Below are 26460 nucleotides of genomic sequence, written 5' to 3'. Positions count from 1 at the left end.
TACTTTTTATGTATAGATTGGCTACATATAAATGTAGAGGTTTGCATGTTTTTGATCATTTCATAATACAGGTTGGACCTCCCTGGTCGGCACCGTTGGGACCTGACTGGTTCCAGGTGAGGGATTTTGCCAGACCGTAGGAGGTCATTTTTGGATTCCTGCCACTGGCCCCTCTGGCCTGACTGCTGGCCTCTCAGTTGGCTCCCCATTTCCTGCTGTCCCCACTGCCTTGCACACTCTGGGCAGCCATTGCTGCTGTGGCTCTGCCAGGCAGCCCAGTGCTGGGGCACCATGTGCAGCAGCCCACTGCCCTGCCAGCCCCTCAGGGATCTTTACTGTTGGCCCTCCACCAGGACTATCTGATCTTGCAACATCTGTGCTGGACCACAGATGTTGCTGGACAAGAGAATCCCGATTAAGATGTAACTGAAACATGTATTTTTAAAAACCGCTTTTGTTTAACATTTCAAAGAAAAAAATGTTCTTTGTCCTAAAGGATCACAGAAAAACTATTTCTTAGGCATGGTATCACCTGAATGCAAATTGTGAAAAATACCCATGCTCCAATAAATCTGTTAGTCTACAAGGTGCCACAGAACTTCTCATTCTTGCAGATTCAGACTAACATGACTACCCCTCTGATACCTGAAAATAACTATCTGATGTGCTTTTGTGGTTTGTTCAAGTTCTTAATGTGCAGGTGTCCACAAAGTAAACCCCTGTTCAAAATGGCATTTTTGATGGCAGCCTCAGAAGAGAGGTCAAAGAGAGAATGGGCTTGAAACCTGAACTACCTTTTGTCCCATTCAGTTTTTCTTAACTATAGTAGTTTTACATGAGAGTGAGTGATGTGTCTGTGTGTATGTTTATAAAATGACTTCTGCAAACTAAGCAGACAGGAAGGAATACATGCAGTGAGAGAGAAGCTAAGTAGAAGGTAAAACAAAATCATTTCAAAGCTCTTTTCTTTTCCAGTGACACATTTCGTTGTGTGAATTTGGGCTTTGTGATTGTGCAGTGGCAGGCATCTACAGCTTCTACTCCTTTACACTTGAATATAATATTTTTAGAAAACTAAATACAATTTCTTAATACTGTAATGTCAAAATACTCCTCTTTCATATTTACATTTATTTTCTAAATTGCACTTTTTCTATCCCTTAAACATCTATTTTTAAATTGTTCATTGCCTCGTTTGTTGCTTTTTATATACTTCTGGCTTGGCGCACTCTTGTTGAAATGCATATATTACTTGGAGTCAATATTCATTTTCTTGGAAGGAGTTTTCTACTAATCTTTTTCTATTGAAAGCTAAGATCCTTTTTTGTTCTTGTGTGTTGGTTTTGTGTGCACACACACATTCATGTATATATGTTTAGTTTTAACTAAGCTAATCTATTTGTGTAAATGTTTATGCACAGAACACTTAAAACATTCCTGGAGCTTATGCAGGGTATTGAAGGCAAGCTCATTGTTTTATTAATAAAACCTTTACAGTAATCGTGTATTGCTGTCCAATCTTTGCAGGTGCTGAAGAGAAAATTTTGGAAGAGTTTAAAGAAACACACAATGCCGACTCTCCAGATTTTCAGCTCCAGGCAATGATCCAGGCTGCTGGCAAGCTAGTACTGATTGACAAGCTGCTGCCAAAACTGAAGGCTGGTGGCCACAGGGTGCTTATCTTTTCCCAGATGGTGCGCTGCTTGGACATACTGGAAGACTACCTCATTCAAAGACGGTGAGAGCAACAGTACAGTATAGTTCTAAATAAATTGCATTTTCCTCAGTGGCCAAAGTATTTAACCTGCAAGTGATCTATATTGTAAAAGGATGGAACTCAGACATTTAACAATGTTACACAGTAGTGATTTGGCTAAAGGAAAAAGCATACCTGTAATTGTAAAGGAATGTGGTATTTTTCTTAATGGTCCATTAAGGTTCTGAGACATCACTGACCATCATTTTATTTTGTTGTTCAGGTAGATTGTCCATCTGAAGTTTAGAATAATAATGTCTACTCATAGCTTGAAGATCTTGTGCTCTCTTTTGGGTTAGAGCTGTATCTACAGTGCAAGTTGCTCAGAGGGAGAGAATGGAGTATTTTATTCACTTTTTGCGCACAGTTGGTTCTAAGGATGTTAAATTGCATTGAATCAGCTAATCGAGTAGTCAATGGAATTTCCATTGACTACTCAATTAGTTAATAAGGGGGTAAACTGCCTCGCCACAGCAGGATTTGGCTCCTGGTCCGAGGAGCTTAGCCCAGCTAATGCTTTTTAAATGTAGCAAGGGATGGGAGGGGAGAAGCGACTCATCGAATTGACTAGTCAATAAGCCTAGACTTTTCGACTAGTCGCTTATATCCCTAATTGGTTCTGGAATTGTCACTCTCTACTTTGCAGATACTGGGTGAGGTAATATCTTTTAGTGGAACAATTTCTGTGGTGAAAGAGACAAACTTTCAAGCTACGTAGTGCTCATCTTCAGGTCTCTACTTTGCTGGCATTCTTCTATACTAGTCATGCTGAGATTTTTTTTTTTAAATATTTTGGAAGATGTGAGAAGTTAGTGATGAGAAGGTTATGTAAACTTCGAATAACACAACTTTATTTCAGGTACCCATACGAGCGAATTGATGGTCGAGTAAGAGGCAACCTTCGTCAGGCAGCTATTGACAGGTTTTCCAGACCTGATTCTGATAGATTTGTTTTCCTGCTGTGTACAAGGGCAGGAGGTTTAGGCATTAATCTTACTGCTGCTGATACCTGCATCATCTTTGATTCAGACTGGAACCCCCAAAATGACCTCCAGGTAATATGACAAGAGGCAATACTTAAACCTTTTCTTTAGTTGTCTGGAATTTTTTTTTCTACCTAGTTATGAGAAATTGTTTGTTATTGCTTCTTAAGTGTATTAAGCTTGGAATTCATCTTTTAAAAAACTCTTAAATTCAGTTTTTAAATATATTAAGTTCTAGGCATTGACTTTTCATTCTGTAACTGAATATTCCTTTTTATACTTCTCCAGGCTCAAGCTCGATGTCACAGAATTGGACAGAGCAAATCAGTGAAAATCTACAGGTTGATAACAAGGAATTCTTATGAAAGAGAAATGTTTGATAAAGCTAGTTTAAAGCTTGGCCTTGATAAAGCTGTGTTGCAGTCTATGAGTGGAAGAGAAAATGCTACAAATGGGGTGAGAATATATTCAGATGCAGATTTCCAAAGATCATAAATGTATTATTTCTTGTTTACTGTATTTTTAGTTAAAGGATATTAGTGGATTTTTGATTATCATCTTTAGAATAGATGTTACTTTTTTTTTACTGTTCTTCACAGAAGAGAAATGCAACAAATGTAAGTGTTTTTACTGACTGACGGAACAGTTTAGAAGTTTACATTTTAAGGGCTAAGTAAAAGGGAAACTGACTATGCTAAGAGATATAAACAATGACACATTCAAGGAGATTTTTTTTCTCTTCTCCTAAATTATAGGTACAGCAGCTTTCTAAGAAAGAAATAGAAGATCTTCTACGAAAGGGGGCTTATGGTGCTCTTATGGATGAGGAAGATGAAGGGTCCAAGTTTTGTGAAGAAGACATCGATCAGATTCTCCTAAGGCGAACACACACAATTACTATTGAATCTGAAGGGAAAGGCTCAACATTTGCTAAGGTGTGCTTTGAAATTTGAAGAAAAAGTTGATAAAATATTACCTTTTCACATTAATTTAGCTTTTAGATTTACATTGTCCAGCTTACTGTTGCCTATTGATTGGACAGTGTAAATCGTCATAAATATATATTGGTGTTTCAGCGTGTCCAGTCACTACATTTGTGTGTCTTCATAATGTTAACTTTCAAGGGCACTGCACTTTGCTTTCATAACATTTTTTTAAAAGTTACACTTATAACTGAAAATTGAAAAATCTCCCCGGGCATATACAGTAAATAACTCAATGTAGTGTTTTTCATATTGTCTAGGCTAGTTTTGTTGCATCTGGGAATAGGACAGACATTTCCTTGGATGATCCCAATTTCTGGCAGAAGTGGGCTAAGAAAGCTGAGTTGGACATTGACGCCTTAAATGGAAGGGTGAGCTCTTTATACAAGTTCCTAATTCATTTAACAGGATTTTTCTGAGTTTTCACGTTTCTTTCACTTTCATTTTAGAACAACCTAGTTATTGATACACCAAGAGTAAGGAAGCAAACCAGGCTCTATAGTGCAGTCAAAGAAGATGAACTAATGGAGTTTTCAGACCTGGAAAGTGATTCTGAAGAAAAGCCTTGTATAAAACCCCGTAGACCTCAGGACAAATCCCAGGGCTATGCAAGGAGTGAATGTTTTAGAGTGGAGAAGAACCTTTTGGTCTATGGGTAAGTAGAAGGCTTCTGAATGGATATGTGAAAAATGTTTGTTTGGTGGTTTTGTTTTTGTTTTTATACCAACCTACAGAGAGCTGTGGCTAAATATTCTGAAAAATGGAAGTCTTATAATAGTCAGTAACTAAAGCATCATCTAGTACAATATAGGGATGTTGAATTTAAATTAATTAACTAATCGAATAGTTAATGGGATTTCCATCAACGATTTGATTAGTCAATAAGGATGCCTTAGCCTTTGATTAGTCAATAAGGATGCCTTAGTCCAGTGGGGCTCTGGTACATTTCAAAAGGAAGCCCCGTAGGGTGTGTGGGGCCAGCGAGAGTCCCACATTGGCCCCATGCTCCCTTCAAGGCTTCTGCTTTTGAAATATACAGGAGTCCTGCCGGGGATCTTCTACATTTCAAAAGCAGAATTGCAGCAGAACCAGTGCAAGTGGAAACTTCTTCAGTTCCCGCTTGCACTATTTCCTGCTGTGCCTCTACCTCCCCTGCCCACCGTGGAGATGGTGTTTGGGGGAACTGACTTTTATGCTGGCTTCCGCTCCCCCCACTTGCTGCTTCTCTCTGATAGAGGCAGCAAGGGTGGAGGAGAATCGACTAGTCGCTTTCATCCCTAGCACAATACTGAAATCCAGTTAATTAATTGGATACTGAACTTTTCTTATCTCATGGTAAGGTAGCCCAGTTTCAGTTCCTGTGTCTTCAGGCAGCTATACATGGCTACCATCATATGGTGGGCTTTCATAATAACTTTGTATTTTTCTTTCCTAGGAAGTTTGCATGTGATTATTGTGAATAATGGGCTCAAAATCCCAAAATTGTTCTAGGGTTGAAATCCTATTCATGCCTTCTTGAAACATTCTTGTTAGACACGTGTACTTTATTGTTACCAGTATAGTTCAATTGAAACTTTTATGAGCAGTGAACTTATTGCCTGCTCTGTAAAATAAGTGTTCATAACTTTTCAATGCTGGAAAGTGGATTTCCTGACATGACTTGCAAATGCTAAGTACGTTAATGCAAAGGTAGGACTACCAACCCACATGGCACCCAAGGATTAAAATTAAGTCACAGGTGGAAATTCCAGTGCCAGAATTGTGTTCTTGAAGATATTTTTCTTGTAGTTGGGGTCGGTGGACAGACATCCTCTCACATGGGCGCTATAAACGTCCATTAACGGAACAAGATGTGGAAACCATCTGCCGGACAATCTTGGTGTATTGTCTTAATCATTACAAAGGGGATGAAAATATCAAAAGTTTCATCTGGGATCTGATCACTCCAACTGCAGATGGACAAACACGAGCCTTGGTTAACCACTCCGGTACGTCTGCTACCATACTAGCTTAATGGTACTGCTAGATGGGAAACCCTCCTGCAGTCATATAATTTTTTGAAATGTAGTCCTGATTTGTACTGTGGTCCTGTCAGATCTGACAAGCTTAGCAGGGGAAGGGTAGTTATTTGGGAGCCCTCAAAGGGACATCTTATGTGCTGGGGGCAGTGGTACTGGTTCAGTAGGCAGTACTCATTCTGAGTCAGACCATAACAAAGATCCAGTATGGTGTTAGTGGGCATTATGCTGTTGGAGGTGCTGTCTGTCAAATGGGACATGAACCATAAATCCTGACCACCTGTAGTCATCAGTTCCCATGGAAGTTTTCACAAAAGCAGGGAACTTAACCCCATTATCTGATCCAGATTCCACCTTGGATAATTGCACTCCTCATAGATACATTCTTCCTGTATTTTAGTGGACTTTGTATTCAGATTCCCATGTACTAAATTGTTGTGGTGTTTTCATAGTTAGTTGTCATGATCTACCTCAAGGGTGGCTGTGATGATGCTTATGGTTCCTGTTGGTTTGTTGGTAATGCATTTTGGGATCCATGGGATCAGACTTCTTCAATTCAGACTCTGAGAAGCGTTGTGGGATATTTTTGTAGGCCTATCTGCACCAGTGCCCAGGGGAAGGAAAGGCAAAAAAGTGAAAGCCCAGAGTTCACAGCCAGTGCTGCAAGATGCGGATTGGCTGGCAAGCTGTAACCCAGATGTCTTGTTTCAAGAGGACAGCTATAAGAAACACCTCAAACATCACTGTAATAAGTAAGTGTGTTGAATGTATAGTGAGCTTATTGTTCTTAATATGTGCGAAAACCTTCTTCTGGATATCTTCTAATATAACCAAAGGACCACATAGTGGGACTGTAAACTGCAGTACATTGCTGTGGTGCTTCCTCACAAGTTAACATCAGGTGGGTGATTGACCATAAGCTTTTTTCCTGGATGATTGGCTCTAACCAAGACAATTCAGGAAGAAAGTTTGTTTTGCTCACTAGTGAGAGAGATTCTTCATTATTTCCAACATGGCAAAAAGAGGAGTGGATCATGCCTTTAAGACAGCCTTTCCAATGATGTGTTTCATCAGTTATCTAAAGCTGTTCCGATTCTAGCTAGTTCAGTTATTTTTTTCTTTCTCCTCCTAGTCTCCCAGACTCATCATCACATCACCTTTTCTTTGAGTCCATTCATGTGGGTTCATACCAAACTCTTGAGTTCTCCAGCTTTTACCTCCCATCCTCATATGCACTTCTTACTTTCTCTTATTCTCTCTCTTGCATCATCTTATACCCAGACATCTCTCCTTTCTGTTCCTTTTGTCCAATGTCAGCTTTGCTGCACTCTGTGCTTGAAGCAAAGTTCAATTTCTTGCCTCCTAAGCCTCCACTTCCCTGTTAATCCCTCCTTAAAACTCAGCTCCTTTGGGAGTTGTTCCAATCTTAATTTTCCCATCAAAATCACAACATCCATTCCTTCCTGGATAATTATTCCAAGTCTAGTCTTTCCAAATTTATAGGTTCAGAGGTTCTTCTAGTGTCTTTTTTTTTTTTTAAATCTCTGAATATTTTGGTGCTGAGTACAGTGAAAGCTTTATCTGTTAACTGGTAAACTTTGTTAGTTGGCATTGCCCCAAGCCATGATACTACTACATCTTCAGGGGTACGCATGCCTGATTCCCACCTTTCCAGCTAGCAGCTTTGTGGGGCTTCTGACAGCTGGCACTGCCAGCTGACATCAGCAGACGCCTCCTTCCCCCTCAGCCTGCCTTGAACTGCCAGGAATCAGATCTGCCAGTAGGAGGTGGGGACAGAGCAATAAGCTTTGTTATCCGGCACATTCAGTTAACTGGCAACCCCCATTCCTATGCGTGCTGGACGTAGGCATGCGCAGCACATTTCATTAGGGTGTGCACCCAGGGAATTTTATTTATTTTATTTTTTTAAGGCAAACATTTATTGAATACTCAATTATAAAGGACATGCTGCGAGCGAACGCGGGCTTTCTATACATTTCTACATTCGGCGCTTATTGCATAATACAACAATCCATACTTTAAAACTAAAAGAGCATATCATGCGATTAAATTAAAACACAAAGCCACTTTTTTTTTGAGACATTAGGATGTGCCTGGGCACACCCGGCACACTCCCTGCGCACGCCTATAGTGCTGGATAACAAAGCTTTCACCGTAAATGTATAGTAGGAACGGCCACCTGAATTATTTTTGTTTAGCTTCTGTTGTATCTTAGGCTGTTCGTGCACTTATGGCATCATGTAGCATATAGGTACTAGCTATAGCTACACACCACAGTGAAAGGGAGGCTGCATTCAAATTTGTCACTGTAGAATGAGCTTCAATGAAAGGCTTCTTTTCCTACAGCCAGAGCCTTTCTGGGCAGAAAGTGTGGATGTAACTTTAGTAGTTGGGTCTTTTGTCACTGTCCTTGTATTATATGCTGGTTCTCTTTGACATCTTGGCTGTGCATACTCTGCCATAGACTTTAAATGGGATTCCCAAACTTTGACCAAAGACCTTGGACTTAATTCTCCCCACACAAAAGAAGCCTCTTGTTTAGTTACTTTACCACATAGGTATCAATATATAATATAGCCACATTGAAGTGCCACTCCGAGGCTTTTATGACATATGTTGCATGTCTGATTACTACTGTCATGCTTTTTAAAAGAAATAATCAGTACTAAAAAGATATTCCTTGAGCATGTCTTTGGGCATAATAGGTCTGGAATGGAGGAGAAGTGCAAAGGCACTTCTGTGAATTATCAGTTATTTTCAGTGTATTAGCATGATTAAGAGAGAGTTTCTACCTACTGATGAAAATGAATAACAGTATGCATACTGTCACTCAAATCCATTTAGTACCTTCATTGGCCCTTCAAATAACGATTTAATTCTTGCACCATAACCATCCTTTTCAGCCCCAAATAGTTGTCCTGACTACTTCCTATATCAATCTATACATCAGAATCCTAGATTTCCAACTTTTGGCTTCTGTATTGATATAACACAATCAATAATATCAAGAAAGCTGATGGTAGATCATTATCCAGAATAATTTTCAGTCTCTGTCTAGTCATATGTTCATCTCCATGCATGAACCTGGGAGGGATCTGCTATAGAGCAAGGATGAAATGGGTGGTAATTTTGTCACCTATGTTTGGAGTTTTGGACACAAGATTCTCTCAAATTCTCACTACAGCCTAACCCCTGCTACTTTCATAGGACTTCTTTAAATCACACACACACAACTGGGTGTTCACTGCTACTCCTCGTTGCTGGGGAGATGCTCTCAAAATTGATGATGGTTTTGAAGATTTTACAGTTTACTGCCTCTCTGATCACCCTCACTAGTCCAAGAGCAGCAGCCTTTCAACAGTTGGTGTGATGACTTCAGATTCAGCTTGAGAGGATGGGCTGAACAATCCGTTATAATCAACATTGATGTTACTTCATTAATTGGGCAGTAGGGGGTGCTTATTGGGTAAATGTAGTAAGCATGTATTACAGGTAAATTTTTCTGATGTAAAGAATGCTTTCCTAGCCATCTTGATAATCCAATCTCTGCCATTTCCAGTTGTCTAAACTTTGATTATAAATACAGGCAGTCCCCGAGTTACGCGGATCCGACTTACGTCGGATCCGCAGTTACGAATGGGGCACTTCCTCTCCCTGGTCTCGAGCAGACCAGGGAGAGGAAGCAAAGCGGCGGCGGAACGCGCGGCCAGCTGACAGCCCAGACGCGTCTGGGCTGTCAGCTGGCCACGCGTTCCGCCGCTCTGCTGTGCTCCGCTCTGCTCCCCCTCCCCCTGATCTGCGGGGGGGGGGGGGGAGCAGAGCGGAGCACGCGGCCAGCTGACAGCCCAGATGCGTCTGGGCTGTCAGCTGGCCGCGCGATCTGCCGCTCTGCTCCCCCTCCCCCTGGTCTGCAAACCATGGGGGGGGGGGGGAAGCAGAGCGGAGCACGCGGCCAACTGACAGCCCAGACGCGTCTGGGCTGTCAGCTGGCCGCGCGTTCCGCCGCTCTGCTCTACTCTGCTCCCCCTCCCCCTGGTCTGCAGACCTGGGGGACGGGGAGCAGAGCAGAGCAAAGCCGCGGAGCCCGAGGGCAGCAGGATAGCCACGGCGCGTCTGGGCTGTCCCGCTGCCCGCGTGTTCCGCCGCTTTGCTCCCCGTCCCCCTGGTCTGCAGACCAGGGGGACGGGGAGCAAAGCAGAGCAAAGCCACGGAGCCCGAGGGCAGCAGGATAGCCACGGCGCGTCTGGGCTGTCCCGCTGCCCCCGTGCTCCGCGGCTTTGCTCCGGACGCCTGTGGTACAGCAGCTGGGGCGCTGCCGGTTGGTCCCGTAGCGCCGCTCTGGGTGCCACTGGACCAACCCAGCAGCACCCCAGCTGCTCTGCCCCAGGTGTCCCCTAGTCAGCAGCTGCTGAAAATGACCAGTGGCTGACTACAGGAAGCCCCTGCCCCGGGCTTCCTGGAATCAGCCGCTGATCAGTTTCAGCAGCAGCTGACTTGGGGATGCCTGGGGTTCTTAAGTTGAATCTGTATGTAAGTCAGAACTGGCGTCCAGATTCAGCCACTGTTGAAACTGATCAGTTTCAGCAGCGGCTGAATCTGGACGCCAGTTCCGACTTACATACAGATTCAACTTAAGAACAAACCTACAGTCCCTATCTTGTACGTAACCCGGGGACTGCCTGTACTTAGTTCAAAAATAATTTGTAACGTTTTGGAAATGAAACAGAGTAAACCTTAATTACTTAAGTCCCACTTTCTGCTAGCAGCTATGTAGATATAAAGGTGAAATAAAATAGCTTGAATATGAAAGTGTAAAATAGCTAATATCTCCTAAGAGAAATGGGAGGATTTTTGTTTTTTCAATCTCTGAAGCAAAAAGTTGTATAATCTGAAAAACCTGACATTCCATATTGAGGGTTTATGGTAAGGTAGTAAAACCAGATTTTATATCTCGTTTATTCCTACAACTTCTGATGTGCTTCCAAAAATGGTATTAAGGCAGCAGCTGAGGAAATTTTATGAGATAATGAAGCAGAACAGTTACTGAAAGCCATCTGCTCAGTTGTTTACAAACTTGCTTCAATACTTCAGAGGCAGTGGTAGAGTACGTGTTTAAACTTCACAAGCTGCACTAGGTAGAACTAAATGAAATGCGCCTGGGCTGGGTTGAGCTCGATCCCTCTCTGTGCAGTGTAAGCGGTTGCCAGGCAGGCCTGTTGGAAGCCAGCAGAAAGCACCACACAGAGGTGATTATGTGCCACCATCTGTCACGCTTCAAGCCTACCATACAGCATGGCTAATCAGCCTTGGCAGGATGATGGATGAACAGCAGCAGCTGCCAAAAGCCACTGTTGGCAAACAGTCCTGAAGTTAAGAACTTTTTTCCCCTCTGCCTTCCTCTCCAGGGTCCTGCTGCGTGTCCGCATGCTGTACTATCTAAGACAAGAAGTTATAGGGGACCAAGCAGACAAGATCTTAGAGGGTGCTGACTCAAGGTTAGTGCAAGTGCAGGTTTATTCTTTGCTTTGTAACATCGAATCGTATAATCTGAAAATACTGTAATGTGACATTTAAAGACCTTCATAATCCATCAATTTGCACTTCCATGTTCAAGTTACTTGATAAATCATTAAGCATTGGATATTTGGCAGAGAAGGGGGAGAGAGGGGGTGAAAAAATGGGATTTTAAACTTTGATGGAGGATTATTACAACACAATACATTTTAAAAGTTTATATTAAAAGACTTAAATGAATTACATTTGGAAAGTCTTTAAACATTACAGCTCAAAATAATTCCTAATAAAATTTGTCCATTTGTTCATTATTTTGAGGCATTTTGATTTCAGCTTTGTTCCTAGAAATGCACGTTTGCTAAATAGTTTAAATACTTCACTTGAATGCTTATAGCTGTGGTGCTTAGTCTTCCGATAGTAGGTTTGGTTTTTTTTTTTTAAAAAAAAAAGCTAACACTGTCATTCCAGTGAAGTAGATGTGTGGATACCTGAACCATTCCACGCTGAGGTTCCTACAGACTGGTGGGATAAAGAAGCGGATAAATCCCTTTTAATTGGAGTATTCAAACATGGTAAGTGATGTCTCACTCTAAGCAAAATGCAGTTGTAAGGCTTTGTGTATGTAAAACTATCCAGTCATAATATTAACAAGTATAGTTCCAAAGAACTGTTGGCTTCTCTCTCCTTTTTTTCCCCTTGTATTAAAAAAAACTCTAATATGAGTTGTAAATATCAGATGCTGTTTTTAAATGTTTGCCGAACATTTGAGAAGAAAACAGTACTTTCTTGGCTGTAAATAAAACAAAACCATATTTGTTTTAATAATAGCTAGACAATACTATAGATCTCCATAAACTTTGCTTCCAGCACTGCTTCACTTGCTAACTCTGCCAACCAGTGTCAAAGTGGACGGTGGGCTTAACCTCTGCTATTAATCTGTACAAGTGCCTCCTGGGCTTTGTTCCAAGCAATATTTCACAAATGTCAGTGCTGAGAACTCCCGGCTCCCTTGAGTGGGATGCAGCCTTGTTAACTTTGAAAAGCTGGGGATGCAGAGCTGGCATGATATATACAGTGAGCGATTCCTGATTATAATCCCAATTCTCTGGAGGTCGCAGAGGTATTCTCAGCAGCCCAGCCTGACTAAAGGGGAGAATGATGGCTTATAAAACCTTTCATGATTACAGTTTGGCTTGAGGCTCTACAGCAGTTAGGAGCAGTGTGTTGTAGTACAAATCCTAATTGAATTGTGCTGTTCTGCCTATGTACAGCAGCTCCGTTTTGTGGGCTCAGCTGAGGCAAGTCTAGTCTAAAAATCATTTTCCTGCAGTGCACTGTTGGGATCTGCCATTTTCCATCTAGTCAACTTGGGCAGTAAAAAAAGCAAACAGCAGTTTGAAAACTATAGAGGGAACAGTGTCATCTTACTGACATGCATCATCCTAAACCTAATAAGACAGGTTCGCTGGCCTTGCATACAACCCATGTATGCAGCATTTTTTTAGCCTATAATGTGGGTTCCGGCATGACCAGAGCTATTAAAGGCGAGGGGGTGCAGGAGGAGGGGGTTATATGTGGAAACTACTGCAGAGGCTATAAGGTAACTATTGAAAAGCTTTTTATGTTGCACGAAATTGGATATTGGGGGGGAAGCCCTGAAAATGTTCCCATTTAGCATTTGCTATTTGTTACAAATATTTTCGCATTAGTACTTTTTAATAGTGGTAAAGTTACTCCTATGAAACTGTTTCTTACACGAATAAAAGACAATTTTTTAGGGTCCTTGGTATCTTTATGAAACAGTTTGTTTAAAGGAAGACATTTGTTTTATAAAGTAAAACATGTGTGATTTGTCCTTATAAATCATTGTGTTCAGTGATGATATAATTTCTTCCTCTACCCCACTTCTGGGTACAGGCTATGAGAAGTACAATTCTATGAGAGCTGACCCTGCACTGTGCTTTCTGGAACGGGTTGGCATGCCTGATGCCAAGGCCATAGCTGCTGAACAGAGAGGGACAGACATGCTAGCAGATGGTGGTGATGGGTAAGAAGGATATTTATAAATTTAATAAACTTTTTATCAGTGCCATATATATTGGCATGAGTTCACTTACTGTGTTTACATCTGACTTGATACTAAGTGATAATGTATTAGCTACTACAGTGTAAAAATACTTCAAAGTAATATTTTCAGAGAAGCAGATAAAGGTGAACAAAACACATTTGTGTATCAATACATCATTGCAAATGGATGCTTGTTTTTTCACGTGTTCTTTGATATTTCCATTTTTGTCATTTTTTTTAGACTAATACTGTCAATAATATAAGTAGTTGTGGGAAAAATAGCTTGAGTTCTGGTCTGATAACTATTTTTATCATTTTAAATTTTGCATAGAGGAGAGTTTGACAGAGAGGATGAAGATCCAGAATATAAACCAACCAGAACACCTTTCAAGGATGAAATTGATGTAAGAACCTCAGTGTAATAACGCACATGTATACTGTTGACATTCAGTGCTTATGTTAAAATGTTCTTAGGATGATTAATTATGAAAATTCAAAAGCAATCATACCTTGCTGCTAGGTTTTTCTTTTGAAGATGGTCTTTTTTCCTCTAAATGATAAAGAATTGAAACCTAAAACTAACTCAGTCCTTGTCTTCCCCAAAGGAATTTGCAAACTCACCTCCAGAAGATAAAGAAGAATCCATAGAGAGCCACACAACAAGTAAGGGTTTGTGAAATTGAAAAGGGAGGCGGGGGGAAGGGGCTAATGCAAAAGACCTGGTAATCATTATCCATATTAATGCCTATACTTAAGGTACTAGCTTAGTCCTTTTGGACAAATCTGTTCTAAAACTTTTTAGTGCTTAGAAAAGCCAAATCTGTCAATCTTTTAGATCTTTCCAGTAATTCTTTGCTACTTGTGAATAATCCCACTTTATTATATGTCTTGTTCAGTTTCTGATTACACAGTGGGATTTATGGGATGGTAAAACCCTGCATATTTCAGATATGAAAGTCTAGCCATTGATATTTTTCCGGGGGATAATCTTAAAATGATTTAAGATAGCATTCTCAGTACTGAGAGAACTTGCCAAGTTTAAGAGAATAAAAAATAATAAGGTGGGAAATCGTAAACTTAAGTGTTTCCACATAAGGGACTGAATAACTTTAGTGTGTGTGTTTAGAGATCTATCGCATTAACTAACTCTCTAATGCAAATCTCTTGATGTCACAAAGTCAATAAGGAAGGTGCATGTGATAGAAATATTAGGAATAAAAGGAAAGCAGTTGGCTATACATACATTTGACAAATATGTACATAACTTTCTCAGAGGTCTTTTATTAATCCTTCCCATTCTTACCCTTCAAACAAAAATAGTTATTTCCAAGTGTATTTATTTCACTTCTACAGTAATGAAGTGTACTTGAATCTTACAAAATTAGAATTCTGGTTAGACTAAGACTTTTAAAAATGCCTAATGTTATCATTACAATACACAGGGTTTTTGTTTTGTTTTATTTTGTTTGTTTTCTAGGCAAGCATAATGAAAGCAATGCTGAGTTAGGCCAACTCTTCTGGCCCACCACTTCAACCCTGACTACCCGTTTGCGTCGCCTCATTACTGCCTATCAGCGTAGCTATAAAAGGCAACAAATGAGGCAAGAGGCACTAATGAAGACTGACCGACGGAGACGTCGGCCTAGGGAGGAAGTGAGAGCACTAGAAGCAGAAAGAGAAGCTATAATAACTGAAAAACGTCAAAAGTGAGTTTGATCTTCCCCCACCACCACCACCCCTTTCAAATGCCAATAGAAGATATCTTTGAAAATGTATGTTATGAATTCAGTTTTGCTTTGAATCAGTAGTTGACGTTTGAGGTCTGCTGGTGCATCTAAACTGTTGTCAGGCTTTATTCTCACTACTATCTTCATTTTTTGTGCTCTAGATGGACAAGAAGAGAAGAAGCAGATTTTTATCGTGTAGTGTCTACTTTTGGGATTATTTTTGACCCTATGAAACAGCAATTTGATTGGAACCAGTTCAGAGCTTTTGCTAGGCTTGATAAGAAGTCCGATGAAAGTTTGGAGAAGTACTTCAATTGTTTTGTGACTATGTGCAGGCGGGTATGCCGAATGCCAGCCAAACCAGACGAAGGTAAGTTTACTAACAATAAAAATCCACATGAATGCATGACTGTTAAAATCAAGAGAACAATCCTGTTGAAACATGTTTAGATTAAAAAATATAGTATTTGAAAAATTACAAAATTTGTAACTTTTTTTAAAAAAAAATCTCATTCAGGTTAAACAATGTAATCCAATTTTGTTACAGAGCCACCTGATCTTTCCACCATGATTGAGCCAATCACAGAAGAGCGTGCTTCTAGAACTCTGTATCGCATAGAACTGTTACGGAAGATCCGTGAGCAGGTTCTCCATCACCCTCAATTGGGAGAGAGGCTAAAATTGTGCCAGCCAAGCTTGGATCTGCCAGAGTGGTGGGAGTGTGGTAAACATGACAAAGACTTACTGATTGGTGCTGCTAAACATGGAGTCAGTAGGACAGATTATCACATCCTGAATGACCCCGAACTCTCTTTTCTTGATGCCCACAGAAATTTTGCTCAAAACAGAGGGGCAGGGAATGCAAGTAGTGTGTCTTCACTAAACCCACTGGGTACTGGTTGCAGTCAAACACCCCCTATTGTTCCATCCACACCAGTACAAGATGACAAGGCTACAGACCAAGTTGAGTCTAAAATTGAGGGGTCTGAAAATGCAGCAGCCAAAGAAAAGTCTGATATTAAAGAGGAGACAGATATTGCAGAAAAGGGCATTAAGCAAGAATGTGATGCTGAGACTGAGCCATGTGAAAGGAAAGCAATAGAAATGAGTACAGATGTAGATCCAAAATCTATTTCTGAAAAAGGTTCAGAAGAGGACGAAGAGGAGAAACTTGATGATGATGATAAATCAGAAGAGTCCTCCCAACCTGAAGGTAATGCATATAGAAATGATTTGACTAACATAGAACAGCTGCGAAGTTAATTTTTCAGTTTGTGCTAGCTGATAGTTGGCATCCAAGGTCAGCCATTAAGGCTACTGAATATTAGACAGATGCATCCACTCCTCAGCCACACTCCCTATGCCAGTGGCTTGATAGGGTCCTGTAAGAGAAGCTTACACTCTCTTAGTTTAACCTGGAGATTCCTCCACAGCAGGTTAATATCAAGATTGACTTGTGCCAATAAAATAGGCCCTTGGCACCATCAGAGCACAGCAAGGCTGCATAGAGGGTCTGCCCCAACAATTAAATAAGGCATGTCTAAACTACATCCCTCTTTTGAAAGAGGGATGTAAATTAGGCAGATTGAAATTGCAAATGAAGCCAGGGTTTGAATTTGGTGGCCTCATGTTCATTCAAAAAAGGGTATGTCTAGACAGCAGTTTCACTTTCAAAATACCCTTTCTTGAAAGAACGCACGGCCGTCATTATGCAATGAAGCGCGGGAGATTCAATTCCTGGCTTCATTTGCAGTTTCGATCTGCCTAATTTACATCCCTCTTTCGAAAGAGGGATGTAGTTTAGACATAGCCTAAGTGTCGAAATTACAAGCATTACCAATCTAAGTGTTTTTTTACTTTTTTAGTTCCTGTTTTAAAATCTTACAGGAGAAACCTGAAACCCTTCCCTTAAAGAGTTAACAAAATAGTATACTATATTCTACTTTTTTTTGACTGAAATCTTACAGTGGTCAACCTTTTACAACAGAAGAATTTAAGTTAGTGATTTTCCTTAGTAGTATATGGAAAGCTCCTCTGGAAAAAAGTGTTTATAGCAAATGTTACTCCACTCTGAAGCTTCAGACAGACTAAACTACATCACAGATAAACCCAAAATTGTTCTTTAAAAAAAAATAGGTTCCTTTTCCTCTAATACTTGTTTCTAATGCCAAGATTTTGAGTTAGGATGATTGGTCTGTTTGTAGCTAATGCCCAATGACTGTTGTTCCTCAGCAGGAACAGTTTCTCAGGGTAAGAATTTTGATGAAGAAAGCAATGCATCTATGAGTACCGCAAGGGATGAGACCCGTGATGGATTCTACATGGAAGATGGAGATCCTTCAGTTGCTCAGTTGCTTCATGAGAGAACATTTGCCTTTTCTTTCTGGCCTAAGGTTGGTTCCGGACAGAATGGCACCTTTCTTATTATGAACAGAATATGGAAAACATCCTGCTTTATTTCAATAATAGTCTTTCACTTTTGTCAAATGTATGTTTCTCATGTTTAAAACACATTTTATTAATGACCAAATAGATCCCTAGAAAGTTTATGAAATAAGGTTGTACATTTCAGTTTCTTTGAGAGTAGGCAGAGAAAAGAGTAGGAATTGACTTCAAGTTCTTTGGTACAGACAGACTACTGAAATGCATTATTTTTCTTGCAATCTATATATTCTTACGTCAACAGAATCACACTTTTGTTGACAGAAGGAAATATATCTTGATTTATGGGTTTCGTCTGCAGAGGTGCTTAGAGTGTTAAGAACAGAGGTTTGGAAGATGACCATTTATGTTGGGGGCGAGGAGATTGTAGAGAGAATGTACTAATGACCTACTTTATCCAAGCCATTATGTAATGTTGACATGTAATGGTATTAAGATTTCCTCTAACCATAAGGAGCAACTGTATGTGAAGTTTTATTCTGTATTTTATTTCTGTGTGTTTTATTTCTGTAACAGCACAGAAAATCATTTAATAGGAAACATCTATAAAACAGTGACTTTTTTGTTAATAAATCCTTATAAATTTGTTTCTGACTTTTGCAAAGAGGGTAGGGAGAGAAATAAAGTAGTAATATTCTTAAGCTTACTAATCACCATAACAGGGCCATCTGGTTTAGGGAAAAAAAAAAACCTTGCTCTAATAGGCTTATTCCTGGGGAAAGCAAGCAGTCTGCTGCAGCTGCTGAGACTTGCTAGTGGCTTTTGCAGTGTTCTGCTGTCAGGAAGCTAAAGGACAATCCTATTCCCCAATCAGCCATATTTTTCACATGGTTTTTTTTTCCCAGAGTATTTTTCAGTATACTTCAAGCTAAAGTACAAAAAATCATTGACTATTGAAATAGAAAAATCAAGTGATCCTTTCTCATTTCTTATAGTAATTGTGGGAAACATTAAAAATGCTAAAATCAGCTTTTGCTAGGTGCATAAAGTTTCACCAAAAGGAGTTTAAAGGTTCATGGTAACAAATACTTTTAATCTGTGTAAATTCTATCTCTATAAACTAAACTGTAATTAGATTTTTTTTTTTTTTAAAGTACACGCTTCAGTGAAATTTGAAGTGATAATGGGTGTGGAATGAAAATTGACATTCATTAGATGTCCCTAGGTTGGTGCCTGTTTCATAATGTTGAACTTTATTAATAGTGACGTTAATGAGGAACCACTTCCTGGGACAGAATTGCACAATCCAGCCTGCTGAATTTGAAATACCATAGCTTTAAGATACTGATTGCAGGTGTTTTAATTCTCCAATCCTAATGGATGATTTTGCTGAACAATTGACATTTAGCAATATGTAAAACAATGAAAAGTCACTTCAACTCTCTCTACCCTAATTCTGTGTGTGAGATCTGTTTAAGACAACCACTTTATTTTCTAGTCTGCAAGCTTTCTGGTACATACTTTAGCTTGTATTTTTAAGTATTACAGGCTATTAAACTGTGCAGTTGTGCTCAGTCTGCCTCAGTTTAAATGGCTACCTTCACACCAAAGGTTCATAATGTACTTTCCTTTATGCAGGACCGAGTAATGATCAACCGATTAGACAACATCTGTGAAGCAGTGCTAAAAGGGAAGTGGCCAGTAAACAGGCGACAGATGTTTGATTTCCAGGGGCTCATACCTGGGTATACTCCAACAGCTGTGGACAGCCCTCTACAGAAAAGAAGCTTTGCAGAGCTTTCCATGGTTGGTCAAGCCAGCATCAGTGGCAGCGAAGACATCACTGCTTCTCCTCAGTTATCAAAGGCAAGCTGGATCTTTCTGGTTACATTATGGAAAAAGAAACCTCATTTTGCATGTCAAATAATGGAGGGAGGGAAGGATGAAAAGGGAAAAAAAAGGCTTCTTTAAACTGCTCTGTTGAATAAAATGAGGCCTTTCTGTCTGTTAAAATGTTTGTACAATCTTTCTCTCTTATGGTCAAGTGAAACATCAGATTTTTTTCCCAAAGTTCAGTACAGCTTTATTAGTAATTAAAAATTATCTTTTCTTTTTTTCTTTCTTAATTAGGAAGATGCACTCAATTTATCAGTCCCACGTCAGCGGAGGAGGAGACGGAGAAAGATTGAAATTGAGGCTGAGAGAGCAGCTAAAAGGAGAAATCTTATGGAAATGGTTGCTCAGTTACGAGAGTCTCAGGTGGTCTCAGAAAATGGGCAAGAAAAAATTGTAGATTTATCAAAGGCCTCACGAGATGCAACAAGTTCTACCTCAAATTTTTCATCTGTTACTTCTAAGTTTATCTTGCCTAATGTTTCCACACCTGTGTCTGATGCCTTTAAAACTCAAATGGAGCTGCTGCAAGCAGGTCTTTCACGCACACCCACAAGGCATCTGCTAAATGGCTCTTTAATGGATGGAGAACCGCCCATGAAGAGGAGGAGAGGAAGGAGGAAAAATGTAGAAGGGCTTGATCTATTGTTTATGAGCAACAAACGGACATCGCTGACTGTTGTAAGAGAGCACTTTTTTCTATTTGTTCCTTTGTATCATGCTAAGAATCTGAATTTAAAGTGCTATTGTAATCCTAAGTGATTGTGTAAAAAATTGCTATTTTTATTAAGTCAATCAATGTTCATATTTGGAGCTATGTTTCCTTCAATTGTTGACCAAAATATTATGCATTTCAATTAATCACTTTTAATTGTGACAGATGACAGCTTTGTTATATGTAGTATATGCCTCTTAAATAGTAACTACAAACCTTACTTTTCCTCTCACACACAAAATGTACAGGTGTGCTAATAAAATGGCATTCCAGTTTGAGTTTTACTAAATACTAATTACGGTGAAAAGAGGAAAGATCAGGGATACTACTTTGAGAACAGCTTAAAAAGAGCCTCAAAGCTGACTATTTTGGTTATAACGTGTACTTGTAAATCATTCACTAAACTTTTCAGTTGTGCATAATGTAACAATATTGCTCTATATGGTAAGATTTATTCAAACCACTTTAATAGTCTGGGCATTCTGAGATGGGGATAAGTTCTGATTTTAGCTAGTCTTTTTGGGCAATCACTCTTCCCAGGTAATATTCCGTAGACATGAGAATTCATACCACTGTCAATTTTTTTGCAGGAGGATGCAGAAGTGACCAAAGCATTTGAAGACGATATGGAGACGACACCAGCAAGAAACATTCCATCTCCTGGACAACTGGATCCAGACACTCGGATCCCTGTAATTAACTTAGAAGATGGGACCAGGCTGGTGGGAGAGGATGCTCCTAAAAACAAGGATTTAATTGAATGGCTTAAATCGCATCCTACCTATACTGTTGATATGCCAAGTTATGTACCAGTAAGTAGATGTTACACATAGAACTATAGTGGTTTTAAGGCTTAAATAAATTAAAACATATGTCTTGAAAGCAATTGTGTAGGCCATTCATACTCATTTAGCATCTGATACTATCTCCTACTGAAATCAGTCAGTTTTCCCCTAGATTTCAATGCAAATAGGACCCATAGGACACCTGAATATTATTTGTTTTCATTTTTATATTTACATTGAGTGGTGATGTGTACATTGGAAAATATCAAATTGTGCTGAATATTTGTTCCCCTCAGGTCATAAAAAAGAAGAGATTTTTTTGGAGAAAATCTTAAAAACAAGGAATTTGGCTATATATACAGTCTTTTATTGCAGTGGGTTGATTGAAGGTTTTCTTTTGACCAGAAAATGGAAAAAACAAAAGCAATACATTTTATATTTTTCCTTTTAGAAGAGTGCAGATGTGCTGTTTTCCCCATTTCAGAAGCCGAAGCAAAAACGACACAGATGTCGAAACCCTAATAAATTGGATATAAATACCTTGACAGGAGAAGAGAGGGTACCTGTTGTAAATAAACGAAATGGAAAGAAGGTAAAACTTAGACTAATCCTCTTGTATGCTAGAGCTGTTTCAGAGCATCTCTGGCACCCGGAAACAAGTCTTCCATTCCATGATAATTTAGGGTTTTGCCAAATTTTTAAACAAAATATTTAGCAAACTTTTTAACTGACTAATTCACAAATATTGGAGCAAAAATATTTACAGTATCCTTAGAATCCAAGGGCTTGTCTTTATAGACGATGCATCCCATGTTAGAGCATTCTAGATTTCCACCCCAGCTAGCCCCCCATGAAGTCTTGCCATAGATACTATGACCTTAAGACAGATGGCATCTCACCTCTGAATTGCACTACTGAAAGCCTCTATAACTCCCTTTTAGAAAATAAAATTAAAGTATTCTTAATCTACTGCATATGAAATATGTGCATTGTTTCATTCTTTAAAAGAGTCATTGATGTCTTTAATTAGATGGGTGGAGCTATGGCTCCTCCAATGAAGGACCTGCCAAGGTGGTTGGAAGAAAATCCTGAATTTGCTGTTGCTCCAGACTGGACGGATATTGTTAAGCAGTCTGTAAGTATAAGACTCAGTTTGTGTTCCATTTAAAGTTTATTCACAAAAATAAATCAAGACTGTGTACATTTTGCCCACATAAGCATTGACTATTCTGCTTTTAGCGTGTAGCTTGTTTTGAACTAAGTAAATATTAGTGGCAGGATGAGGTTATCTGGCATTTGAGAGAGGATGATAGAATTGTGTTATGGGATTACACTGGTGACTGTTTTAGACATTTATTGTATATTTAAGGTTTTTCCATAGTCATATAAACACAAATATTCATACTCTAATTGAATATTGAGTAAAATAATGGTCACGTCCATATAAAAGAAGTGGATTCTTTAATTGGAGCATACTGATATCAACTAGCATTAGGGGTTAACTTTTCCAGCTTTTCATTTTAAAAGATCCATCTGAAGCAGAAGCAAGCAGTGCTGCAAATACTCATTTATTCTGTGAAAGTGTAGGATAACGGCCAGATGATAAACAATGGCTCAGTAGAAATAGAAAAAGCATGGCCAGCGTGTAATTGCAGTGTTTTCATCGTGTTTTAATTGAATTTGGTGAGCAGTGTGTGAAATGTGTGTTTCACAGGTCTGATTTTATTCAGCATGTTTTGTCCTATCATTGTGATTATATGTGTAAAATTAGCATTTTTTGCTGTTCATTTTGTTCTATTTCCTATGCTTTCTGCCAGCTCCAAGCATTCATATTTGTTGGTCTCCATTTGTCATTTACCAAATTTGAGATTTTTTTTTTTGTTATAATCAACATGGAAGAATTCAAAAGGATTGTTTAACAATTCTTCTCACATGTGACACTTTAGATATACTGTATGCTGAGCACTGAACACTGATCTTGCATAATCAACAATTCCTATTTAAAACTGAAAATATATTGATAAAAGAATCTCTTTTTTCACCACTTCGTTCAGGGTTTTGTTCCAGAGTCCATGTTTGACCGTCTTCTCACAGGACCAGTTGTGAGAGAAGAAGGAGCGAGCAGAAGAGGAAGAAGGCCAAAAAGTGAAATTGCCAAAGCAGCTGCAGCAGCTGCCGCTGTAGCTTCAACTTCGGGAATCAACCCACTGCTAATGAACAGTCTATTTGCTGGAATGGACCTCACAAGCCTTCAGAACTTACAGAATCTACAGTCTCTCCAGCTTGCAGGTCTCATGGGCTTCCCTCCAGGACTAGCAACAGCTGCGGCTGCTGGAGGTGATTCTAAAAATCCAGCTGCCATGCTGCCTCTGATGTTGCCAGGTATGGCAGGATTGCCCAACATGTTTGGACTAGGTGGATTGTTGAATAACCCAATAACAGCTGCTACTGGAAATACCACTCCTGCTTCCAGTCAAGGAGAAACTGAAGATGGCACTTCAAAAGCAGAAGAGAAGAAAAATGAGAATGAAGAGGAGAACAAAGACTCTGAGAAAAGCACAGACGTTTCTGCTACTGACTCTGCAAATGGAGCTGTCAGTGCTGCTACTGGCGCTGCCGCCGCCACCACCACCAGCAACAACACTGGATTGCCCACAAACCCTCTGGCCTTCAATCCTTTTCTGTTGTCCACCATGGCTCCTGGCCTGTTCTATCCATCTATGTTTCTACCTCCAGGACTGGGAGGATTGACACTGCCTGGTTTCCCAGGGTTAGCTGGACTTCAGAATGCAGTGGGCTCCAATGAAGAAAAGGCTACTGACAAAACTGAAGGGGCTGCATTTAAAGAAGAGGAGAATTTAGAAGGCAGTGATGCAGAGGAGAGCCTTGATAAAACTGCAGATTCCTCCGTTTTAGAAGATGAAATAGCACAGGGTGAAGAATTAGACTCGCTTGATGGGGGGGATGAAATAGAAAACAATGAAAATGACGAATAACCAGTACCAGTTACAGTTAAAGTGTTTTAAACTTTTGACAAGTGGTAGTCCTACTGTTTACACTCACAGTTAATGTCCATACTTAGTTTTTATAAGCTGTTCTGTAACATAGTGTAGCAAAAAAAAAAAAGTTCAAGTCATGTTATACAGATGTGTCAAAAGGTATCTTGGTCATTAAGTATTGTGCAGTGCATTATTTATTATCCCTAGGAGAGATGAAATTTGAGAGGTGATCATGTCTTTTTAAGGAAATTGACATAATGCTCTGCTTTTTTTTCTTTTGGTACCATTGGTATTATTATAAAAGCAGCAATTTGTAACCAAGTGGCACTAATAGAAGGAAGTGCTGCTTAAAGGAAGTATGAAGTTATATATTTAATTTTTTTTATTTTTTATTTTTGCTGTGAAGGTCAAGATGAAATTTACCATACATATCATTTTTGCGCATCATTTTGACTGTATGGGAGTTCATACACTCGCGCGTGCACACACCCACACACACACTCTTTCTGACAATCTCCATGATAGTGTGAATGTCTCTGTCTTGAGACACAGCAATAATAAGGCAGCTGTTGAATGTGAAGAGTACCTTTTGGAAATTTACCCACTGAGAAGGTTCTTACAGGATAAAACTACAGTTTAATCGTCTCGTGATCTTGTAATGCACTGGTATAAACAAAAAAAAGAAAGAAAAAAGAAAGAGAAAAAAAATCAGGTACCTTTTTTAAATTAAAGGACTTTGTTACTTTAGCCACAAAGCTAAACAGCATTACCTCAACTCTAAAACTAGCCTTGAAGTTTACAGACATGACTTTGTAAATGTATTGTTTTCTTTGTTGTGATGTCTTTTTATTTTTTCTTTGGGAACTGCTATCATGTAAGATAAGATGTAAATTGCTGCCAACTGTAGTAATGATGCTTTTAATAAAAGTGACTCATGATATGCAGAGCTGTTATTATAGAATGGAGTGTTTAGAGAAACCACATAGTGTGTTCACTCTTTCTTATTTAGGTTTGGGTTTTGTTTTGGGGGTTTGGGGGTATTCATAGTAGAAGCGAATTACAGAATTGTGGCCTTTTTTTACTAGATTAACTGTTAGTAATAAGTCAAATTGCCTTCAGGAGACTAAACAGGATGAAAAATCTTGAATTACCTTTACATTATTTCACTCTAACTCACTGCAGAAACCCACACAAAAACTCTGCACTACTCCCTCCAAAGGACATGTGGGACTGAGAATACTTTAAAATGTGTTCAGCATGTGATAATGTGGTACACTAAAGAATAAAAGGCCAAAAGAAAAATGAGGCTTTAATAGGCACAATATCTAGGTCATTTATCCTTGGTTAATGGGTAGAAAAACACAATGCTGTAATGTCAGCAAGGGACACAAAAGCTCTGTGGTATCCTGTAGACCAGAGCTTGTGATGCCAGAAACCACCATGTCAAACAACCTACATGAAACTAAAAGTGACCCACTTTTCTAATACCAGAGCCTCTTCTGGAGAGCTACTGATTTGTACCCTTGGGTGACCTTTGATATTTGAGATAATGTATCATTTGAGAACTACTGTTTTCACTTTGTTGTGTCACTTGGGCATACACATAACCTTCCTAACATGAAGTTAAAGGGGTAGACTTCCACTACAGTGCATGAAAAATTACATTTTTAACTTCTGTGGGCACACAACTCCTGAGACAAAAGTAAAGCTCATGCACAATGTTGAAAACGTTCGGAAATTCTGGGGAAGTTGCTAAATTCTAATGCCCATTTGGAGAAAGCATATAATGTTGGCCCAGTTACAGTTCTTAAACTGATCTGCAGTACAGTTTGATGCAAAGTCTTGATTCCAAGGGCCAAATTCTGTACGTTGTTGTGTATGAGAGGGACAGAATTGACCTAAAAAGAGCATTTCATGAACCATGCAAATACAAGATTAGAAATGAAAACTAGAAAATGAATATTGTATGAATGAATCACATGCATGCATTCTTTAAATAGGGAAAAATCAAATGGTTTGTACTGCCCCTTTAATAGATCATTCAGAGTTAATGAAGGTCAGGGAGGATTTTTTTCCCTGTATGCTTCACTGCACAGTTGAGTAGATGCATTATTCTTGCCTTTCTCTAAAACATCACACACAGACCACTGTAAAAGGTTGATACCAAACTCTAAAGGCCATCAGTCTGAAAAGGTGTGGCAAGTTCTCAAGTGTCTGTTGTGAATGCTTATTTGCAACTATATATTTTTACCAATATACAATACCCAGTTTTATTCAATTTCACAATTCCCAGTGAGGAATTTACACAGGTTAATGCTATCCTGTGGAAACAATTTTTTTGTAAATTGACAAGAGTAGGAATGAGTTTTTAAATCATGGTTTTGACACACCCACTAATGACAAATATGTATGAGCACAGAAAAATCTGCGTCCTAGCATGGAATGCCCATTAGACCACTTACCGCTATTCTTCTCCTATACAATGTTCCTCTGAAATATTCTTATAGCAATAGTTAGCATTATGTAGCACCTGCGTTTCTTACTCAGAGAAACTTCTTATTCTAGGTAAAGAATTATTATTAAATAAGTTAATAACCAAAACAAAACAGCCTATGTT

The 26460-nt window shown here is 39.3% G+C and overlaps 1 protein-coding gene across 9 annotated transcripts in view; it reads left to right on the top strand.

Moving 5' to 3' along the window:
* CHD7 (chromodomain helicase DNA binding protein 7) overlaps window positions 1–24824 on the top strand; it is a 200920-nt gene extending 176096 nt beyond the window's left edge. For 7 of the 9 annotated variants that reach the window (XM_075920643.1, XM_075920645.1, XM_075920648.1 and 4 more), the window contains 23 exons: window positions 1528–1738; window positions 2616–2811; window positions 3028–3195; window positions 3495–3674; window positions 3983–4093; window positions 4172–4377; window positions 5511–5710; window positions 6333–6492; window positions 11167–11256; window positions 11744–11847; window positions 13193–13322; window positions 13674–13746; window positions 13948–14005; window positions 14820–15048; window positions 15231–15439; window positions 15617–16282; window positions 17302–17462; window positions 19090–19317; window positions 19582–20025; window positions 20650–20871; window positions 21296–21436; window positions 21875–21979; window positions 22899–24824. In XM_075920643.1, the coding sequence (XP_075776758.1) occupies window positions 1528–1738; window positions 2616–2811; window positions 3028–3195; window positions 3495–3674; window positions 3983–4093; window positions 4172–4377; window positions 5511–5710; window positions 6333–6492; window positions 11167–11256; window positions 11744–11847; window positions 13193–13322; window positions 13674–13746; window positions 13948–14005; window positions 14820–15048; window positions 15231–15439; window positions 15617–16282; window positions 17302–17462; window positions 19090–19317; window positions 19582–20025; window positions 20650–20871; window positions 21296–21436; window positions 21875–21979; window positions 22899–23840 (5234 nt within the window). In that variant the 3' untranslated portion in view covers window positions 23841–24824. The remainder of the gene's footprint in view (window positions 1–1527; window positions 1739–2615; window positions 2812–3027; window positions 3196–3494; window positions 3675–3982; window positions 4094–4171; window positions 4378–5510; window positions 5711–6332; window positions 6493–11166; window positions 11257–11743; window positions 11848–13192; window positions 13323–13673; window positions 13747–13947; window positions 14006–14819; window positions 15049–15230; window positions 15440–15616; window positions 16283–17301; window positions 17463–19089; window positions 19318–19581; window positions 20026–20649; window positions 20872–21295; window positions 21437–21874; window positions 21980–22898) is intronic. The other 2 variants (XM_075920646.1, XM_075920647.1) reach the window with 2 other exon arrangements.
* The last annotated feature ends 1636 nt before the right edge of the window (window positions 24825–26460 follow it).

This window comes from Pelodiscus sinensis, chromosome 2 (assembly GCF_049634645.1).
Source record: "Pelodiscus sinensis isolate JC-2024 chromosome 2, ASM4963464v1, whole genome shotgun sequence".
Classification (NCBI taxonomy): Eukaryota; Metazoa; Chordata; order Testudines; family Trionychidae; genus Pelodiscus; species Pelodiscus sinensis.
This window is presented reverse-complemented; position numbering and strand designations above follow the sequence as displayed.